The sequence below is a fragment of the Trachemys scripta genome, chromosome 8 (assembly GCF_013100865.1).
Source record: "Trachemys scripta elegans isolate TJP31775 chromosome 8, CAS_Tse_1.0, whole genome shotgun sequence".
NCBI classification, from domain to species: domain Eukaryota; kingdom Metazoa; phylum Chordata; order Testudines; family Emydidae; genus Trachemys; species Trachemys scripta.
Window position 1 is genome coordinate 22,843,266 of NC_048305.1, and position 20,486 is coordinate 22,863,751.

Genomic DNA, 20,486 nt, shown 5'->3' on the forward strand with positions numbered 1-20,486 from the left:
CACAGTCCCCTCAATGAGTGTACAGCAGCAGGTGTGGAAGGCAGTCTACAGGTGAATGTAATACTCAAGTGCTTTTCCTATTGGAATTCCACTGGGTGTGCAGGAGAAAATGCTTAACTCTCCTCTGCTCCATTTTTTTTGCAAGGCTCCAGCTAGGTGGAAGAGTGTCTATGAGCCCAAGGAAAAGAGGGGGTGAGCTGTAGAGTCAGTATTCCCCTTGCTTCCACGTCTCCTCTTGTTGTTCCTCTCCATTCAGGGGATCCTATGGTCAGTGAGTCTGGGTCAGTGATTCAAGTTGCACACCAGTGTGGAGATAGTTTTCCAGTTAAAAAGTATTATAAAACCAAGATCATTCCAGCAATGTTTGAATTCAGCTTTATGTTTTTAAAAAGCAATTTAATGATCTTGCAAGATACAGCACAGTTACTGTAGTTAATAGTCATGCAAATATTGTGACTTGTAAAAGTAACATAAACACGTTTCCAACCTTGTGGGATTTCCTTTCAATGCATGAGAATTAAAAGAACTGGAACTTCATATGAATTTTCATTTAGAGTGATAGAATAAAGGATACTAAAGAAATGCCTGGGGAGACATAAGTGCATATTTGAGAAAAGAATTTGGCCCACGTTTAATGGGAAAAAGGTGAAGGGTTTCGCTTGTTTGGCTGTCAAGATAGATATCTATTTTATGAGTGTTTTACAAAGGGGAGTTTGTAATAGACATTTCTGGGGCTCAGAGCCAGATTGCAGCAGCTTTATATCAAGATTGCTTTGGATTCTGCTACAGTACTTCTAACATTAGAGAACCATACCTCTGTTATCACCAGCTGATATGCTTATAGGTAAAGGAAGAATGCTAAAAAACCAATCTGTTATAACTCTTGACCTTTTTATCACCAATACAAAGCTGAATGTGGTTGATTCCAGAGCATCAGTAATATTTTACCAGGGTACGCTGAAAACAATATCTTGTAGCAGTGGGTCACCACACTTAGGAATCGTATATATATATATGTGTATGCATTAAAGCCCTTGAAAAGAGCCTTAGCGGCAGCTAACAGATCCTGCATAGCAAAAGCTAGGGAGTGAAGTTCACATGACAGTTCATGGAATAAAAGTTTGTCCTCAGTCTAAGGCATGAGCCCAAACGCCAAATTTGGATCAGAATCTCACTGGGCCATTAGGCCCATGCAGCCCTGAGATGTGACACTTGGGTCCAGATCCAGATACCAACTTTACCAAAACTTGGGTGGAATCAGATCCAGGATTCCAGTTCAGGTCTCTCTTAAAATCTGATTTTGTGCATACTGGATGCATTCTGAAAGGTACTGAGTGCCATTAATACCCATTGAATGGGAGTTGAGAGCAGCCAGCATCTTACAGGAAGCTTTGCCATTGACCATGAAGGGGCTAAGATGAGGTCTTTGTACCAGTTCTATTTTGGCCAGACTGCTTTGCCCATTAATAATGCACTTATGAAGCTGCTGTTAGGATCTTAACAGAGAACTGCCCAACTCTTTAGTAGTTACAGAATTTTGACTTTGAATTAATGAAGATCCTTTCTGCAGGGGGATAGATACTGTCTCTAACAGTAACAGTGCTTCCGATACGAGGTTGCAGGATATAGATTTTGGCTCATTTTTTGTAATAAAAAAAAATAACAATATAGATTCTGCATTGGTGTTAAAGTTATAGTAATCTGACCGCAGCATATATGCTTCGTAGAGGAAAATATAACAGACAACTCCAAGGACTATAAAAAACAATCATTAAGGGTACTTTAAAGTGGTCCCACTGATCCTAAGACTATTTGTATTACTGTAGCACCTCGGAGCTCATTATGCTAGGGGCTGTACAAACCCAATAAAAGGATAATCCTGGTGGGAAACACCTGATACCAACCAAGTGATAATTGCTCCCCACCTCCAAGTAAACTATATGCTGAGTATCTTCCCTTTATCTCTAGGTAAAGGTTATAGGAAAGCTTGTGCTAAAACTTAAATGACATTCAAATACAATGCTTTAATGGTATGGGAGACTTCCAACTAGCCAATGCAGCCTTACAGCTCTAAGAATGCAGAGTCCTATGATTATCTCACACATACACACTTAAAGCTGTACTTTGCTTGTATAAGCTCCCAAACTCACTTCCTATATTTTGACAGTCTCCTCCTATATTTCATTGAGATAATCCTGGTCAGCATATATAAGAAAGCCGGTAAATAAACTGTCTGTCCAGTAGGGATCATAAAAGAGCCCGTTTTGTTCCGAGTAGAAGATCTGTAACCACACCTCATCATCCTGTTTCAGGGAAATAATGGTTGACCCAGAGGCCACATCGTGGTTACCAGTGTTGGCATCAAATGTCTTTATTCGGTATTGCCCGTTGTGGACCAACCCAATGGCCAAGTGTTTATTGGCCAAAGTTATGTCGTAAGTGAAGTAGTAAATACCAGGAATGCTGCATATAAATTTCCCACTGGAAGCATTGTAGTGCCCTCCTTCATTCATAAGGATCTTGTCAAATTTGATGGGCAGCCTCTCTCTCGGGTAGCTTTTGGTGACTGCGACTGAAAAGGCAGATTTGGCTTTTTTGGTGTCACAGCTGCATGGTCCTGGCATCCCAGTATCGCCCTTTTTCCCTTTGGGTCCTTTCTTTCCTTGCACTCCATTTTTCCCATGATTTCCCTTAATACCCTTCGGACCTCGTGGACCTGCTTTGCCGATGGCGCCTACTTTCCCCTTTGGTCCTGGTTTGCCTGGGTTTCCAGTTCTGCCTTGGGGACCTAGAAGACAAATTGCCTTCAGTGAGGTTTTTAGTGAACAATGTGATCAGGTGTGAGGGCGGTGTTATCATTACAATACTAAATTATCATATGGGAAGAAACCAGCCAGGATCCCCATCTATGGGCGATTTTAATGAAATAATACCTGGGGCTGGATGGGTACTGAGATCTATCAATCATGTTGCCTTTTCTAACACAAACATTCAGAATGTACATTATAACAAAGGAACCTCAGTTTTGCTCACATTTTGCAACACATTTAAATGAGTACTGCTGGAAGGGTGCAGAGTGAGCCTGACAATGTTAGAAAGTGACGTCCTCCATTTATCCATGGACAACACAGATAGAAATAGTGCAGGCTTCCCCCCCACACCATCCTCTCTTGGTTCCTCGATCCTCAGTTGCAGAGTAGAAAGAGAGTTCAGTTCACATGTCCATTTGCCCTTGGCATCTCTGCTGAAACTACCAGTTAATACTGACTGTGATGGGAGTTTCTGTGCCATAGACATTTGTTCAAAGAAACATGATGTAAACCTCCCAACACCTGGCAGGGACGGTCTAGGTATACTTGGTCCTGTCTCAGTGCAGGACTAGATGACCTCTCAGGGTCCCTTTCTAACTCTCAGGGTACTTACGCTCTGGAATAGGCTGCAGAATCCCCATCACTAGAGGTTTTTAAGAACAGGTTGGAGATTGTCAGGGATGGTCCTGCCGCAGCACAGGGGGGCTGGACTTGATGACTTTTTGAGGTCCCTTCCAGCCTACATTTCTATGATTCTATGAGAAGGGTCCCACTGCGCAGACAATGTGAAAGAACAAAACCTAATTTAAGACAGGATTCACTTTGTGGGTGTAAGAAGCAAAGGGAAGTCGGGAAGGTGACAGTGAGAGAGAAGAATCTGGCCTTCATTACCATACTATCTGAATACATTAAAATCTAATGTATTGATCCTCACAGCACATCTGTGAGGGAGGGCACTGCTATTATCCCCATTTTACAGATGGGGAACTGAGGCAGAGCGAGGCTAGGTGACTTGCCCAAGGTCACAGAGGAAGTCTGGCAGAGCAGGGAAATGAATATAGTCCTGAGTCCCACACGAGCCTCTTAAACACTGGCCAATCCTTCCTCTCCAGCCACTAAACATGCTGTCTCACAAAGAGAAGACTTTGCAAAATGAAATGCTCCTACAGCCACTTGGCTATGTTGGAGTAATAATGAGCTATGAGATAACATAGCAAAATCTCACTTTGGGAAGGGTCAGCAATAAGAGATGTCACCTAGGACTTTCTAGGCAGGCATGAAAGAAAAGAATCATGGATCTCAATTACTGAGAATTAATTAGTGTGAAATAAAATTCCCCCAGTGGTTTAACATGACCTGTTTGGAACAGGGTGCCTTACTTAATTCAGTCACTGTTTTATCTGAGCCTCCATTTTATTTGCTCAGAACCTGCGGAATCAGATCATCTGTATGTAAAATAGAATTACTTCCACCTTCATTTTGATCAGCTTTGAATGCTTTAGGCAGGAATGCTTGAATTACCCTGTCTCTGAGTACAGAAAGATAGTACCGAATTCGAGTCAGACCTGGGCCCCTTTCTGGGAGCTGCTAGATGTGAGACTGAGCTAAGAGCAGGGCTGGAACTGCTAGACAAGACAGTTGCATGACAGGTGAGAAACGTCAGGTGAAACTCAGAACTGGGACAATGGCCCAAGTATGGGTTTGGGAGCATAGGTGCTGGAACTAGGGCTGCTTGCTTGAAGTGGTTTCCATCATATAGAAGGTTTACAGTTTGGTTCAATGGCTCTCAGCACCCCTACTATATGCTCAGCACCTATGTCTGGGAGCAGCTGTTTTTTTCAAATCTCCCTGAGTTTTCTGAACCTCTACTCTTCACCAGGATAGCCTGAAGTGTTAACAAAGCTCTAAGAGGCAGTTCCCTCTTACCTTCCTCTCCATGCTCTCCTTTCTCCCCATCCTCGCCATCTTTTCCATCCTTCCCTGGAAACCCCATTCGCCCAATTATTCCTGGAGACCCTGGTGCTCCTGGAGGGCCAGGAGGGCCCTGTGGCCCTGGCATGCTGCATATGAGCTGGTGGGAACCTTTCTGAAATTCTCCTTTAACAAAGCCACTGAGAAGCTGATTAGCTACGCAGGGCACGGTCCAGATGAGCAGAACCACAGTGATCATGGTGAAACCTGTCATAATGAAACAGAGGGGTTTACTGACATGTACCATGGCAGTCCAGTATACATACAAAAGTATCCCTACCCACCTTGCCAGGGTGTGTGGGGAGGAGAAGGAGTGTTTCTCCTCTCAATTGGGGCTAGTTGTATTGTTTTGGTGGCTGGAGGAGTGAAGTGAACCACCCCATTTGAATCTGGGATCCTCTCTCTTGGACAGTCACATTGTTACCCTTACCTACACATCCACTTTCCTCTTCCCCTAATGAGAATGCCCCTGGCTTAACCCCTCTCCTTTGTTCTCTTATGACCTCTGCATTGAAATGGACTGGACAGCTGAACCTTATCTACTCCAAGATCACCCCCAAATTGGGGTTTGCCAGTCTGTTTACCAGAAATGACGGGGGGACAAGCAAAGGGATGGGAAAGCAGGTTTGAGGATAACAAAAAGGGCCTTTGTTTCCTCAGACCCCTCTTTCTTTCATCTCCTGCTGTCACCTCTTTCCCCAACCCTTATCATTATATCTTCTTCTTTCTTTGCTATTTCTCTTTTTTATGCTTGATCCCTGAAAGCTGTGAAATGCAGAGTAGCAGTAATGGCGTGGGGTGAAGGGAGTGATTTGCTGCCTTTGAACAGAGCTAGAATCCTTACTGCTGGACTCTCATGTTTCTCATTACTCAGGAATCTAGAGAGGTAACTCCTGAATACTCCAAAGGATTCCTGAACTGTCAGCAGCACTTGTCAAGTGTGGTTGAGAAGTTGAGAACTCTACCTATTTTCACTAGAAAGCTGTTTTTTCAGATCCATTTATTTCCCAGTCTGCCAAAATCTCGGCTAAGATTTTTTTTTTAACTTGGTTTTGCCCAAGGGCTACAAATCCAACATCCACCTCTCCTCACTCTTAGACTTGCTGAGCAAAGATGTCTATCTACCCTTCTGATTCCTTATCATGTCTCCATCAATTCCAGTCCACACAGCAAGCAGCACACTCTACAGCCTAATATCACATATCAGAGTCTCTCTAACTCTGAATATAGGCTGCAGCTGTTATCTCCTCACAGCTGTCAGAACTGGCAGGAGATCACTGACATTCTTCAGTACTTTATTCTCTGCCTCTTCACTTCCCCTTCCAGGCTCCCCCATCTTGCTTTGCCTTCTTTATACTGTATTCTCATCCCCCGATGTTTTCCTAACCTCACACCAAGTCGGCTCATTTTCCCTCCCTCTGTTTTTTGTGCCTCCGTGTTGTTTGGTTAAGAATTCTAGCTCAAGCCTCACTGGAAATGGGTACCATTAACTAAAATCCAAATCTGGTTGTGTCTGTTTCCTCTTGTAGTTCCTCCCCTCTTCCTGTTACATTGAGGCAAATTCTGCTCTTAGTTACATCTCTGTAATCCCATTCACTTTCATGGTGTTTCATGGAAGTTAGCCCATTAGCATGTAAAATAAACTGATTTAAATGTAATAGCAGAGGCGTCTACTCACTGATATACAGTACTTAATCTGGTTTCAGAGTATTCCAGATTCTGATACCCTTTACACCTATTCAGTGATACCACTCATGGAGTGAGGAGCAACAAACTGTGAGTGAGGGTGACAGAAGAGGGACCTAATGATATAATTTAGAGACAATTATGACAATATGTGAATTAGGGGCCTGATTCTGTGAGGTGCGGAATGAGGGCATTGAGCGCCATGTAGGACTGACTCCTTCATTGTCAATAGGAACACTGCAGTCTCCTGGGGCTACATCCAAACCCTATTGAAGTCAAGAGAAAGATTCCCATTGACTTAAAGGAGCTTTGAATCAGGTTACTGATGCTCTAATTAGCCCAGACATTAGAAACTGAGATTATTATTAAAAGTATTGTGCAGAACACACATCTAACATCCTTCCCTGCTCACGCTCTCTGAAGGGGAGGGAATATGTAGTATTGTGTCCTCCAAGAGCCACGTAACTTCTTATTGCAAATCCATTGGGAAACTATGCTACAAATTAACATTGTATTGAGTGCCCCACACTTTTTCAATGTATATAATTAAGAACATGCAGAGGAGTGAGAGACATAAAACAGATCTCTGGAAAGGGTTCAGTTCCTGAGCTATTTTGATCATCTCATTTCTGTGTTCTTTCTTGCTTAATACATATTTAAGTCAATTTACGGCTGGTGAAAGGTGTCAGATTAATAGCGTTGGAGATTGAAACCACAGAACAGGTATCACCGTGGGCAGATGAATAAAGACCTTTGCTCAATGTCCAGCAACAACAACAACAACAATAATAATAATAAAAAGCAAATAGAATGGTAGGATACCTAAGGAATGCAATGGAGAATGACACTGAAAATATTCTGATACTACTGGTCAGCCCTGGAATTCTGTTCAGTTCTGTTCACCCATCACAAATAGGGCCTAATGGAAATAGAGGGCATTCTGAGCAGAGCTGGGGAGGGAAATAGTTTTCCTGTCCCGCAAAAGTCTCTGAGATTTCAAAAATGTTCCCATCCTATTTTGGGGCAAACCCAAAACCTTTTGAGAGAGAGAAACCCTCCCAAACAGCTGAGTAATTAGGGAACTCAAGAGGGCTGTGGGAGAGTCAAATTAAGTCTCTGCTCTGCCTGATGCAGAACCTGTGTCTTTCACACCCCAGATGAATGCCCTAACCACCAGGCTTTTGCACATATGGGGCAGGTATCTTGCTCAGTGGATCCTAGACCCAAGAACTTTTTGTGAAAAGTTTCAGTTTTGTTGAAAAATTCCCAACCCGCCATAATTCTGAGACCGGCAACAGAAATAGAGGCATGGATAAAATTCCTTATGAAGAGTGACTGAAAAGAGGAGGGCTGTTTAGTGTAGAGAAGAGATGAATAAAAGGGAACAATATGGAGTTGTACAAAGTAACAAATGGCATAGAGAAACTAAATTGAACACTTTGGTTTACTTTGTCATAATCCTAGAATAAGGGCACAGTGGATGATGAAGGGCAGCCAATTTAAAACCGATAAATGCTTAATTATCCTGTGGAATTCATTGCAACAAGGTATCCTTTATAGTAGTAATTAGAAAAGAAAAACAGGACTTTTGGAAAGGATATAATGCCTCGTGCTTCAGGACATAAGCCAATCACAATCTTGTTAAGTTTAGGAAGAAAGCCTCCCTGGGGGCAGGATAGATGCCCACTGAGGGATTCCAATTCTCTCTCTCTCTCTCTCTCACTCAGCTTCAAAAAGCATATTGGAACCAGATTAACATATGACCCTGGACTCTCCAAACTTCAGACAATGGTCCCAGTAGCAAAGGTCAGAAAGAAAAAGTTTGGCATATTGCAAGATTTCAGTTGAGATATTACAGGTTGAACAACATTCAATGAGAATGTTTTCTATATTCAGGGTGTTGTTGAATGTTTGGTCAAAAATATATCCCTTGTGTAATAATACACAGCACTTGTAAAGTGTCTGACAAACATCAGCTAATTATTGGAAGCTCTTCAGGGCAGGGACTGTCTTTGTTCTGTGTTTACACAGCACCTAGCACAAATGGGTCCTGGTCTGTAACTGTGGTTCCCAGCTGCTCCCACAATACTGGTAGTAAATAATAATAATCCTCTCATTACCCCTTCAGTTTAGTAATGTCATTTTAATACACTGATTTTTCTGGGGGGAAATGAGAAGTGACTTGCCTAAGACTATGGAATGGGTCAGTGTCAGAACTCAGGTATTCCTGCTTTTAGGGAATACGATACGGCAACTATAAATAAAAATAAAAATTAGGAAGTGAAAAGAGAATCCAGGCAAGAAAAAGTTTTGGCCAGACACCATGAATGAGCCATGGATGAATGGTTGGAAGAACATCCTTTTTATTGTCATGTACCATAGTTAACAGTGCTTCTCAAAGTGGTGGTCCGTAGACCGGTGCTGGTCCGCGAGCCATCGGCTGCCGATCTGCGGCGAGTTTCCTCATAAGAGCGTTGAATAGGATAATAATATGGCACCGGTCCCTGTCACATTGGGGGAAAAAAATTGCCGGTCCCCCACATCAGATAGCTTGAAAACACTGCTATAGTATACATTCTTTATTGCATTTCAGCTGCCTTGGAAATGTAAAGTCAGAGTAAAAATCCTAGAGCGGTTTATCCAAGTAGGAAAGTGGTTGTGTGGTGACCGATGACCTGACTCAATGGTAAATTTCCTTCAAGGAAGCTAAAAAGTACAAGTTGGAGGTGGGGGGTGTTTGAAGGGGATGAGTGGGAGGGAGCTTCACTACACAGTAATTGACAAACGAGGCTAAAAATATATGGTGTTCTGTATTGCCTGAATAGGGACTGTAAGCTTTGACCATGCAGGCTATTAACTGGTGTTGCCTGAATTATATTTCCTCCCTGCTGCCTTATGACCTTACAGTGTCTTCTAACACCGATTTGTAAGTTAAAAGATTAGCTAAATCCTTGCATTCCAGTGTTTCCCATAAATATTTGGACATCTGTTAAATAAAACAACAACCTCCTCACCCCAGATTCTTGCGGTATAATTCAAAAGGTCCTAATGTTCTTTAAATGACTGATTTCCCTTTTATTATAATTCTCATTACTGGTCATTATAATAAAGTATCACCCTAATGATAGCAGCAAAGCACTCGTCCACACAAAAGAAAACAATTATTTGATTTAAACAAGGTGTGCGATTAATAACTAGGGTGGCATGTTTAAAATGGATCCATTTAATCGCTTGTGTAGCTCAGTGAAAGTCAATAGATTTACATCGGGTCTGAATTTGGCCCATCGTCTGTTGTTAGGCAAAATGCTGATAACGTTACACTTCAAAAAAAGGAGAACAATATCCTTACGCTTTGGGTTGCATTACTGTCCCTGCCATTAAGCAAGCAGCTGATGCCTGTGCCAATCCCTCAGTAGCTTTGTGTAGAAAACCTTATTATACAAGTCACCAGTTAAAGAACAGAGAAAAAACTTCCCTGGGCTGGCTGAGCCCCGAAAACTCTATGACAAGCATTTTCCCACTGTAATATTTCTTTTAATTCAAGACTGTTGCCATTAAGGATTCCTTTGCATAACTTGGAAATCTGGCTGCTCAGTAATCTAGACCTTATTTAGCCAGTGTTTCAAAGTTAAGGATTAAAAAAAAAAAAAAAAAAGGGGGGGGGGGGGGAATTCTACTTACCAGCACTAATCTCGTCAGTAAGATCTTGACCTGCACTGGAAAATCTACTGAATCTTAAGCAGATGTTTCATTGCAAATTGTTGTGACACATTTTAGCATGAATCCCAGTTATTGCTGCAGACAACTTCCTTTCTGAGGGTAGCTTGAAAATTCAAGTCCTCAAACTGCGTTTTAAAAAGTTTATTCCGGTCGTTTCTATTCCCAGCTTCCTGCAGCCGCTTCAGGTTTTGGCTCAACTTTGCCAAAGGCATATTTTTATTATTGTGTAATGGGTTTGAGCCTCTTCCTTGTGTCACATGATATGGGAAGAGAATTTTTACACACATATGGCTGAAAAGCTCTTGATGCTTGGGATTGCCCCCACCCCTCCCTTTCCTCTCTCTCCTCTGTTTCTCCTTTACAGACTAGTCTAAAAGGTTCAGACCGTGAATGATTCATGGTTGAGAGTTTGTCTGATGCAGTCTGTGTGTCTGTGCAAGGAGTGTTTGTAGGGAGATAGATTAGGTTAGCTTGACCCAGGATAAAAAATTCACACTTGATCCTTAGCACATTGGCAGGAGAGGAAGATCTTATCCTGGGGACTGAAACTCTGTTATCAATTCTAAAACGACTTAGGCAAATTGGTGGCAGGAGATTAGTCCCAAGCCTGGAAATGAAATAAGTAATGATGGCAATGGAATTAATCACTGACATCATCGTTAACCAGACAGTGCAACTCAACAGCTCTACAAACCTTACTTTAGTTGGGCATCCTCATTTTCTCTTATTCACCTCTGCTGCATATACAAGAACAATGACACTAACTCTTTACTTTTTTATTTATTACTGTATGGTGTATTAATATTTTGAAGTTGATACAGTTATTATAAGATTGGAATTTTCTTGGCAATTCTCTCTCGTGCTTTGAAAATTATAAAGCAAAAATAAACGTTTGAAAGTATTCACAAGGAAAAGCAAACACAGAAACTATATGGTGGATAAGAAAGAAAATACTAACAGCAGTGTAGCAACCTTCATTTATAGATCTCAAAATGTATTACAGAGGTGAGTATTTTCATCATCCATTTGCTTCACTAAAGAGAGGTAAAGTGACTTACTTATGGTCACAGAACAGGTCAATGACAGGCAAGAATAGAATAGTTGGACCTCAAGTATCTGCCAATGGCCAGTGTCTGGAATGACTAGGGCTGGTCTACACATAAAACTTAAGTCAACCTAGCTATGTTGCTCAGGGTTGTGAAAAATTTTGCACCTTGAGCACTGTAATTAGGTTAGGTCAACCTCACCCTTGGTGTAGACACAGCTAGGTTGACAGAAGGATTTTTCTGTTGACCTAGTGACTGCCTCTCAGAGAGATGGACTAACACAACGATGTTTGAAAAGCTTTTTTTCTAAAATCAGGGTGAGTAAGAAGTTGCTCCCCAATCTCATGCATTTGATGGCAGGATCTGACACTCAACCTTTAAACAGGCATCTGGATATGAATTGTTTTCAGGCTTGTTCATCTTTAACATGGAGACAGAAGGGTGGCTTTAAGGGAAAGCTATATGCAGACCTTTTGCTCATCTATGTATCCTAGGTACTTGTATGGCACACATTACCAGAGAAACCGAGCACCTCACAATATTTGATGTATAGATTGACATAACACTCCTGTGAGGTAGGGCAGTGCAAGAGGCCCTATTTTACAGATGGGGAACTGAGGCACAGAGAGACTAAGTGACTTCCCCAAGGAAGTGTGTTACAGAGTAGGGAATCCAGGTCTCCTAGAGTATTAGGCTGACACCCTAGCCACTGGGCTGTAAGCCCAATGCAGCTTCCTAGTACTTCACATGTGTCAAGAAACTCCTCTCCCCAAGCAGCTGGAATTCCATGTTTCGCCTAATACAGGACTTTCTGAGTCTTCTGCTGGTGTCCACCATGCTGATGTAAATAGAATGACACTCATAGTGACAGTTGGCAGCATGTGTGCCCACCAGCATCAGACTTGTTTCACTGCTTCCCAGTGTTGATTTAATAAATCAGGAGAATTGAACTGTTTACATTTTGCAGGCAACTGGGGCCCTTCTTCCGGGGTGATAATGTGAAACTGCTGTTCCTGATGAAGATAAGAGTGAAAAAGGAAATCCACAAACACAATCTGTTCTTTGCTCTCAGCCTCTCTTTCTCCCTTTGACCCCATTGCTCAGAGTTAATCATCTGGTGGACATATGGTGTGCAATAATACTATTAAATTTTGGTTTGAGTCCATCAAATACTGTTTGTGATGAGGGCCTAGGTTTGCTAGGGACAATGAGGGAAATTCATATAGCCACGTAGATAGCTTGACTAATTATTTTATTTTTTTTTCATGATAAGGAGAATATATAGCCTTTTGATCTTATACAGGAACTGATCTTTCTCACACTGAAGTCAATGGAAGTTTTATTATTATTTATTTATATTATAGTAGTGCCAGCCCCCAGCCCCACCCCTTCCACCCAAGGCCATGCCCTTTCCGTGCCCCCCCCCCGCCGTAGCCCAGAACCCGCCCACCGTGGCCATTGGCCCTCTCCCCAGGCTAACTCCTCCCACCCCGGCCTGGAGCGCCAGGAGGACGGGTGGTGTGTGGCCGCAGCCCTCCCAACCCTGGAGCACTGGAAGGGTGGGCGGACAGCCCTGCCCCAGCCGGGGCCAGCACTGGGGGACAGGAGCTGCACACAGACTCAGAGCTGGAAGCGGAGGGTGGGGGTAACTTGGGGGTGGAGTGTGAGCGGGACCACGCATGGCTGTTTGGGGAGGCACAGCCTCCCCCAGCCTATGGTACCTGCCACCCATGCTGGAGATGACACCAGAGCTGTTGCAATACATACTCCATCCATTTACTTAAAAGCTACACTGCTATATCCTGTATAAAGGTCAGAGTACAAACTAAAGGAGACCTAGAGATGCAAACTTGAATTGCACATACTACTGACTACATGTACTACACAGAGCCCAAGCAATGAAATGGATGCAGAACTAACTACCCTGTGTCCTTCATGGTCTCCTCCACATCAGAAGTGGGGTAGTAGAGGTCAAGTCTACCTGCAGCTGCCCATGTTATCTCTGGACTTAGGATAAATAGAGGCCTCCAGGTTCTGAGTCATAGCCCTTTCCTTGAGCGCTACATTAACTATTTCCTCACACTCCTCAAAATGGTGGAGGAATCTGTTTACTTCAGACAAATGTGTCTCATTTACTTGTAATCACCTCAGTCAAAACACAGGGGTAAAACTGCTGCACTTCTGTGTTTGTATGATTAACCTTGAGATATTTTCTCTCCAGTGGAGATTATCAGTGAGTTGTGAGCACTCAGCTAGAATCATTTTTCCCAAAGCGCTCTGATTTTCATAACTTTCACCTCCTACTGCTCTTGGAACATGCTGAGATTGGGTCCAGCTGTGTTTATTTTCTTAATTAACTAAGCCTCAGGACATCCCTGGGTATGCAAGTATTTTACAGAAGAGGCACAGAAATGTCCACAGGAGAAGGTCACACAAGGGAAACTAGGACTATAACCCAAGAGTCCTGGCTCCCTGTTCTCTAGATGCTAGACAATGATCCCTTCCCATTTAAAAAAAAATCCTTACTTTTAAAAAAAGGCATTTGATTGCAGAAAAAGGTAGTGTATGGGCATGGAACACTCATGGGATTCTTGAATACTTATTAGAGGGGTTATCATGTGTGTTTCCCATTAAATGAAAACTATAAGGTAACACATCACCCTGCCCCATATGAATCAGAATCAATTCATACAGATGGTGGATCACATCTTGTCAAATAAAAGGACTCCCACTAGCCCCATTTAGCTGCCATAATTGCTCAGCTTTGTTTTCCTCGAATTGAAAATGCTCACATAACATCATAAGAATGGCCAGACTGGGTCAGACCAAAGGTCCATCTAGCCCAGTATCCTGTCTTCCGACAGTGGCCAGTGCCAGATGCCCGAGAGGGAATGAACAGAACAGGTAATCATCAAGTGATCCATCCCCTGTCGCTCATTCCCAGCTTCTGGCAAACAGAGGCTACGGACACCATCCCTGTGCATCCTGGCTAGTAGCCATTGATGGATCTATCCTCCATGTATTTATCTAGTTCTTTTTTGAACCCTGTTATAGTCTTGGCCTTCACAACATCCTCTGGCAAAGAGTTCCACAGGTTGACTGTGTGTTGTGTTAAGAAATACTTCCTTTTGTTTGTTTTAAGCCTGCTGCCTATTAATTTCATTTGGTGACTCCTAGTTCTCGTGTTATGAGGAGTAAATAACACTTCTTTATTTATTTTCTCCACACCGGTCATGATTTTATAGACCTCTATCATATCCCCCCTTTGTCATCTCTTTTCCAAGCCCAAAAGTCCCAGTCTTATTAATCTCTCCTCATACGGAAGCCATTCCATACCCCTAATCATTTTTGTTGCCCTTTTCTGAATCTTTCCCAGTTCCAATATGTCTTTTTTGAGATGGGGCTACCACATCTGCAGGCAGTATTCAAGATGTGGGCATACATTGGATTTATATAGAGGCAATATGATATTTTCTATCTTATTATCTATCCCTCTTAATGATTCCCAAAATTCTGTTCACTTTTTTGACTGCCGCTGCACATTGAGCGGATGTTTTCAGAGAACTATCCACAACGGACTCCAAGATCTCTTTCTTAAGTGGTAACAGCTAATTTAGACCCGATCATTTTATATGTATAGTTGGGATTATGTTTTCCAATGTGCATTACTTTGCATTTATCAACATTGAGTTTCATCTGTCATTTTGTTGCCCAGTCACACAGTTTTGAGAGATCCTTTTGTAGCTCTTCGCAGCCTGGCTGGGACTTCACTATCATGAGTAGTTTTGTATCATGTGCAGATTTTGCCACCTCACTGTTTACCCCCTTTCCCAGATCATTTATGAATATGTTGAATAGGACTGGTCCCAGTACAGACCCCTGGGAGACAACATTCTCCATTCTGAAAACTGACCATTTATTCCTACCCTTTGTTTCCTATCTTTTAATCAGTTACTAATCCATTAGAGGACCTTCCCGCTTATCCCATGACAGCTTACTTTGCTTAAAAGCCTTTGGTAAGGGACCTTGTCAAAGGCTTTCTGAAAATCTAATTACATTATATCCACTGGATCCTCCTTGTCCACATGCTTGTTGACCCCCTCAAAGAATTCTAGTAGATTGGTGAGGTATGATTTCCCTTTACAAAAACCATGTTTACTCTTCCCCAACAAATTATGTTCATCTATGTGTCTGACAATTTTGTCCTTTACTATAGTTTCAACCAGTTTTTCCCAAAACTGAAGTTAGACTTACTGGCCTGTAATTGCAAGGATCATCTCTGGAGCCCTTTTTTAAAAATTGGCATCACATTAGCTATCCTCCAGTCATTCGGTACAGAAGTTGATTTAAATGATAGGTTACAGACTACAGTTAGTAGTCCTTCAATTTCACATTTGAGTTCCTTCAGAACTCTTGGGTGAATATCATCTGGTCCTGGTGACTTATTACTGTTTAGTTTATAAATTTGTTCCAAAACCTCCTCTAATGACACCTCAATCTGGGACAGTTCCTCAGATTTATCACCTAAAAAGAATGGCTCAGGTTTGGGAATCTCCCTCACATCCTCAGCCGTGAAGACTGATGCAAAGAATTCATTTAGTTTCTCTGCAGTGGCCTTATCGTCCTTGAGTGTTCCTTTAGCATTTCGATTGTCCAGTGGCCCCACTGATTATTTAGCAGGCTTCCTGCTTCTGTTGTACTTAAAAAATTTTTTGCTGTTACTTTTTGAGTCTTTGGCTAACTGTTCTTAAAATTCCTTTTTGGCCTTCCTAATTATATTTTTATACTTCATTTGCCAGAGTTCATGCTCCTTTCTAATGGACTTCCATTCAAGCAGGGAATGCTCCACTCCCTTCTTCAAAAGGATGGCAACACCCTTATGGTGTTGTACATCATCCCATCCAGAATACAGCAGAGTTTCTCCCGAGGTAGTTGTTAATTTTCATGATCCCGTCCATCTGCTCTTGCTGACCCCCAGCATGTTTAAGCTGTAGTGTCTCATCTCTGCTGTGACCTGAGCTAGCTTCCCTGTTTCATACCTCGTCCGTATGTTTCAAAAACCAAGTTTGGTTTTTGTCTCGATGTTGAGCACTTCAGTCTTCATGCCAGCAAACTTGTGAGAGACAGACTGAAAGGGAAACACAATAATGTCACCCCGATTCAGTGCTATGCTCCGACAAATGACAGTGATGAAGAAGTAAAGGACAAATTCTACCTTACATTACAGGCGGAGTTAGTGAGAGTACCATGGTGCGACCTAACTATCGTCATGGGAGACCTGAATGCCAAGGTTGGTAAGGACAACACAAACAATGACAGAGCAATGGGAAGACATGGGTATGGCACCATGAATGAAAACAGAGAAAGGCTTGTTGATTTCTGTAATATGAATGACCTAGTCATTGGAGGATCCCTATTTCAACACTGTGAAATTCACAAGCTGACATGGTGTTCTCCAAATGGTAGAGATAAGAACCAGATTGACCATATTATGATCAATGGCAAATGGTGACACTCACTGACAGGTGAAAGTGAGAAGGGGTGCAGATGTACGCAGCAACCACCACTTTGTGACAGCCTCCATCAAGCTAAAACTGAGAAGTGTGGGTCCACCAAACAAGGGCATAGATGTTATGACATTGACCAGGGCCAGCTTTAGCAAGAGCGGGGCCCGATTCCTGGGGGCGTGGCTTGCCGCAAGCCCCGCCCCCAGGAATCGGGCTGCGCTCCGGCCGGACCTCCAGCTGGGGTCATGGGTCTAGCCCAGAGCCGCTCAGCCGGGGCCGGGCTGGAGCTGAGCCGGGGGGCCGGGCCCGAGCCGAACCTGAGCTGGACTGGACCCGAGCCGGGGGGGGNCGGGAGGCTGGGCTGGGGCCAAGCCGAGCCGAGCCGGGTGGCCGGGCCCGAGCCGAGCCAAGCCGCAGGGGCTGGGCCTGAGCTGAGCCGCGGGGGCCAGGCCAGGCCGGGCCCGAGCTGAGTTGCAGGGGCCGGGCCCGGCCCGAGTCAAGGGAGCCGGGCCGGAGCCGAGCCAAGCTGCGGGGCCTGGGCTGGACCCGAGCCAAGCCGCGGGGGCCGGGACGGAGCCGAGCCAAGTGGGCCGGGCCGGCGCGCTCGGCCAGAACTGGGGCCGACGCTGCTGGGGCTGGAGGTGCTCGGCTGGAGCCGGACTGGGCCGCACTGTGCCTCCCCGGAGTGCTTCTCACGTCCCCCTCCCACACTCCTGACTCAGCTTACCAGGTGCTGCCTGCCCACCCTTGCTTCTTTTCAGACTTCCTGCGAACCTCTGATTCACGGGAAGCAGGGGCAGGGGAGGAGCAGGGGACGGAGCGTTCAGAGGAGGGGAGGAGGGTGAAGTGAGCTGGGGGCGGGGTAGAGAGCTGTAGCACGGGGCCCTCTTGGCGTGGGGCCCAATTCAGCTGATTCGGCTGAATCGGCCTAAAGCCAGCCTTGACATTGACAAACTAAAGTCCCCTGAAATACAGAAAGCCTTCATTCTGCAGTTAAAGAATAGGTTTCAAGCACTTGCAGATCTTGATGAAGAGGAGGGGAATGCAGATGAGATCAGTAAGAAGTGTGACAAAGTAACAGCAATTTATAAACAGAGCAGTGAAGCCTGTCTAGGCTACAGGCAGAAGAGAAAGAAGGAGTGGATTACACCCAGCACATGGAATGCCATAGAAACCAGAAGAGCCCTGAAGAAAAAATTTTAAGACAGAAAATCCCAGAAGTTAAAGAACAAATACCACGAGCAGTATAGCAAAGCGCACCAGGAGGTCAAATGCCTTGTGAGAGCGGATAAATGACATTATATTGATAATCTGGCAACACAAGCAGAGGATGCAGCTACTCGTGGTAAACAAGGAACCATCTACAAAATGACACAGCTTATCAGTGGCAAACAGCAGACACCAAGAAACACTCTCATCAGGGGCAAACAAGGCCACCTATTAACAATAGAAAAAGAACAAGAAATGCGTTGGACGGAGCATTTCAAAGAATTGCTGAACAGGGAGCCACCTAAAGAGGAAGCAAACATCCAGGAGGCAGAAGAAGATGTTGATATCAACACAGACACCCCAGCTAAGGAAGAGATAATTGAAGCCATCAAATCCTCAAAAAATGGGAAAGCTCCTTGCAAGTATAACTTGAATGCAGAATTGTTCAAGGTAAATCCAGAGTTAGCAGCATCTGTCCTGGCCCCTCTATTAACATCAGTCTGGGAAGGGAAAAAGTGCTGGATGAGTGGACTAATGGAGTTATAGTGAAGATACCAAGAAAAGGAATCTCCGTGATTGTAATAACTGGTGTCATATCACATCTTTATCTGTGCCAAGCAAAGTATTGTGTAAGATCATAGTTCAGCATATATCAGAGGCATTTGATAGCATTCTCAGAAAAGAGCAAGCTGGTTTTCTGAAAGGGCATGGATGCACAGACCAGATCTTCACTCTATGAAACATAATAGAACAATACTTAGAATGGCAATGGCAACTCTACATGAATTTCATAGACTTTGAGAAGGCTTTTGATAGCATTCACAGGACCAGCCTATGGCGCATTCTGCAGGCATATGGAATCCCTCTCCGTATAATCAACATCATCAAAAGCTTTTATATCAACTTTACATGCAGTGTTGATCACAGTGAACTCAGTTTTGAAGTCAAAACAGGAGTACGTCAGGGGTGCGTCATGTCTGCAGTCCTCTTCAACATTGCCATCGACTGGGTAATGCAGCATACAACAGAAGATATGCCAAAAGACATTAAATGGACACCCTTCTCATCCCTTGAAGACTTGGACTTAACAGATGATCTTGCTCTCCTATTACGTACCCAATGCCATATACAAGAAAAAACAACTCGACTCAACGCATTCAGCCAGCAAATTGGATTGCAAATCAACTGTAATAAGACAGATATCATGACCTTTAATATTGCCTCACCATCACCAGTATGGATAGAGGATTATGTTCTCACCAATGTAGAAACATTCACATATTTGGGCAGCACCATCAACCAGGACCATGGAACAAGCCAGGACACCCGGAACAAAATCAATAAAGCCAAGAACACCTTCAGGAGGTTAAATACAGTCTGGAAATCATCAACATACAAAACCAAAACCAAACTCAAGATTTTTCAGAACTGCATACTTTCAACATTACTTTATAGCGCAGAATGCTAGGGAATGAGAAAGTCTGACATGTCCAAACTACCTTCATTCTATACAACCTGCCTCCGAAAAATCCTCCATATCTTTTGGCCCAGAACAATCTCAAACCAAGATCTATTGACACAGTTCAGCCAAGAGGATATGAGCACCATCAATCCAAAGGAGGCGTTGGAGATGGATTGGCCATGTGCTTCGGATGGAAACTGATTCTATCACCAGAGTAGCAATAAGATGGACACCTGAAGGCAAGCGAAAATGAGGCCACCCGAAAACAACATGGTGAAGAGCTGTGGAAGCCGAGCTGAAAAACTTGGGACACAGCTGGGGAACCATTGAAAGACTTGGCAGAAACAGACAGGAGTGGAGGAGCTTTGTCACTGCCCTAAACGTCAGAGGCGTAATGGGAACATGATGATGATGATGCTCCTTTCTATTTTCCTCACTAGGATTTAACTTCCACTTTTTAAAGGATGCCTTTTTGCCTCTCACTGCTTCTTTTTCTTTGCTGTTTAGCCACAGTGGCACTTTTTTGGTTCTCTATGTATTTTAATTTGGGGTATACATTTAAGTTGAGCCTCTATTATGGTCTCTTTTAAAAGTTTTCATGCAGTTTCACATATAGTGCCACTCCCTCACCAGCGTGACCTGTTCTGTCCTTCTGATATCGTTACCTCAAGGCTCAGAAGACCCATGGCAAGCTCTTGCTTTGTCACTGGGATTTGTACATGTGGCTCAGGAGCACGAATGTGACTGCCTTATGAACTAGAAAGTCATCTTTGGAATAAGAAAAGTGATCCCTTGTGTCAATTAAGGTGAGACTGCACATTTATAACCTGCTTTGAAGTCACTTAGACTTGAGTCAGGCACTAAAATACCACAGCAGTGTATGTGGAATAGATTTCTGCATAGATAGCACCTCCTGAAGAGATCAAGGCAGTGAAATAGAGCCGAGAGGGTAAAGAGATAAAGCTAAAGACGTCTTCACAGAGCCAGATCAGACAGAGAATTTCAATCTGCCTTGTCGTTGTCTAGGACTAAAACACTGGGTTTCTGTGCACACCTGAGATGGATTCCAACTACT

The 20,486-nt window shown here is 43.5% G+C and overlaps 1 protein-coding gene across 1 annotated transcript; it reads right to left on the bottom strand.

Annotated features, from left to right (window-relative positions):
- Positions 1 to 334: 334 nt before the first annotated feature.
- C1QTNF2 (C1q and TNF related 2) lies at positions 335 to 10,432 on the bottom strand. The gene is made up of 3 exons (XM_034780200.1): positions 10,149 to 10,432; positions 4,737 to 4,988; positions 335 to 2,788 (listed from the first exon to the last, which is right to left on the bottom strand). The coding sequence occupies exons 2-3, from the start codon at positions 4,978 to 4,980 to the stop codon at positions 2,175 to 2,177; spliced, it is 858 nt and encodes a 285-aa protein (XP_034636091.1). The 5' UTR covers positions 4,981 to 4,988; positions 10,149 to 10,432; the 3' UTR covers positions 335 to 2,174.
- Positions 10,433 to 20,486: the final 10,054 nt, after the last annotated feature.

Coding starts and splice junctions, on each gene's coding strand:
- C1QTNF2 (XM_034780200.1), bottom strand. CDS start 4,980: ATGATCACTGTGGTTCTGCTCATCTGGACCGTGCCCTGCGTAGCTAAT. Junction 2,789..4,736: donor AGGAGAGCATGGAGAGGAAG/GTAAGAGGGAAC, acceptor TTTGTCTTCTAG/GTCCCCAAGGCAGAACTGGA.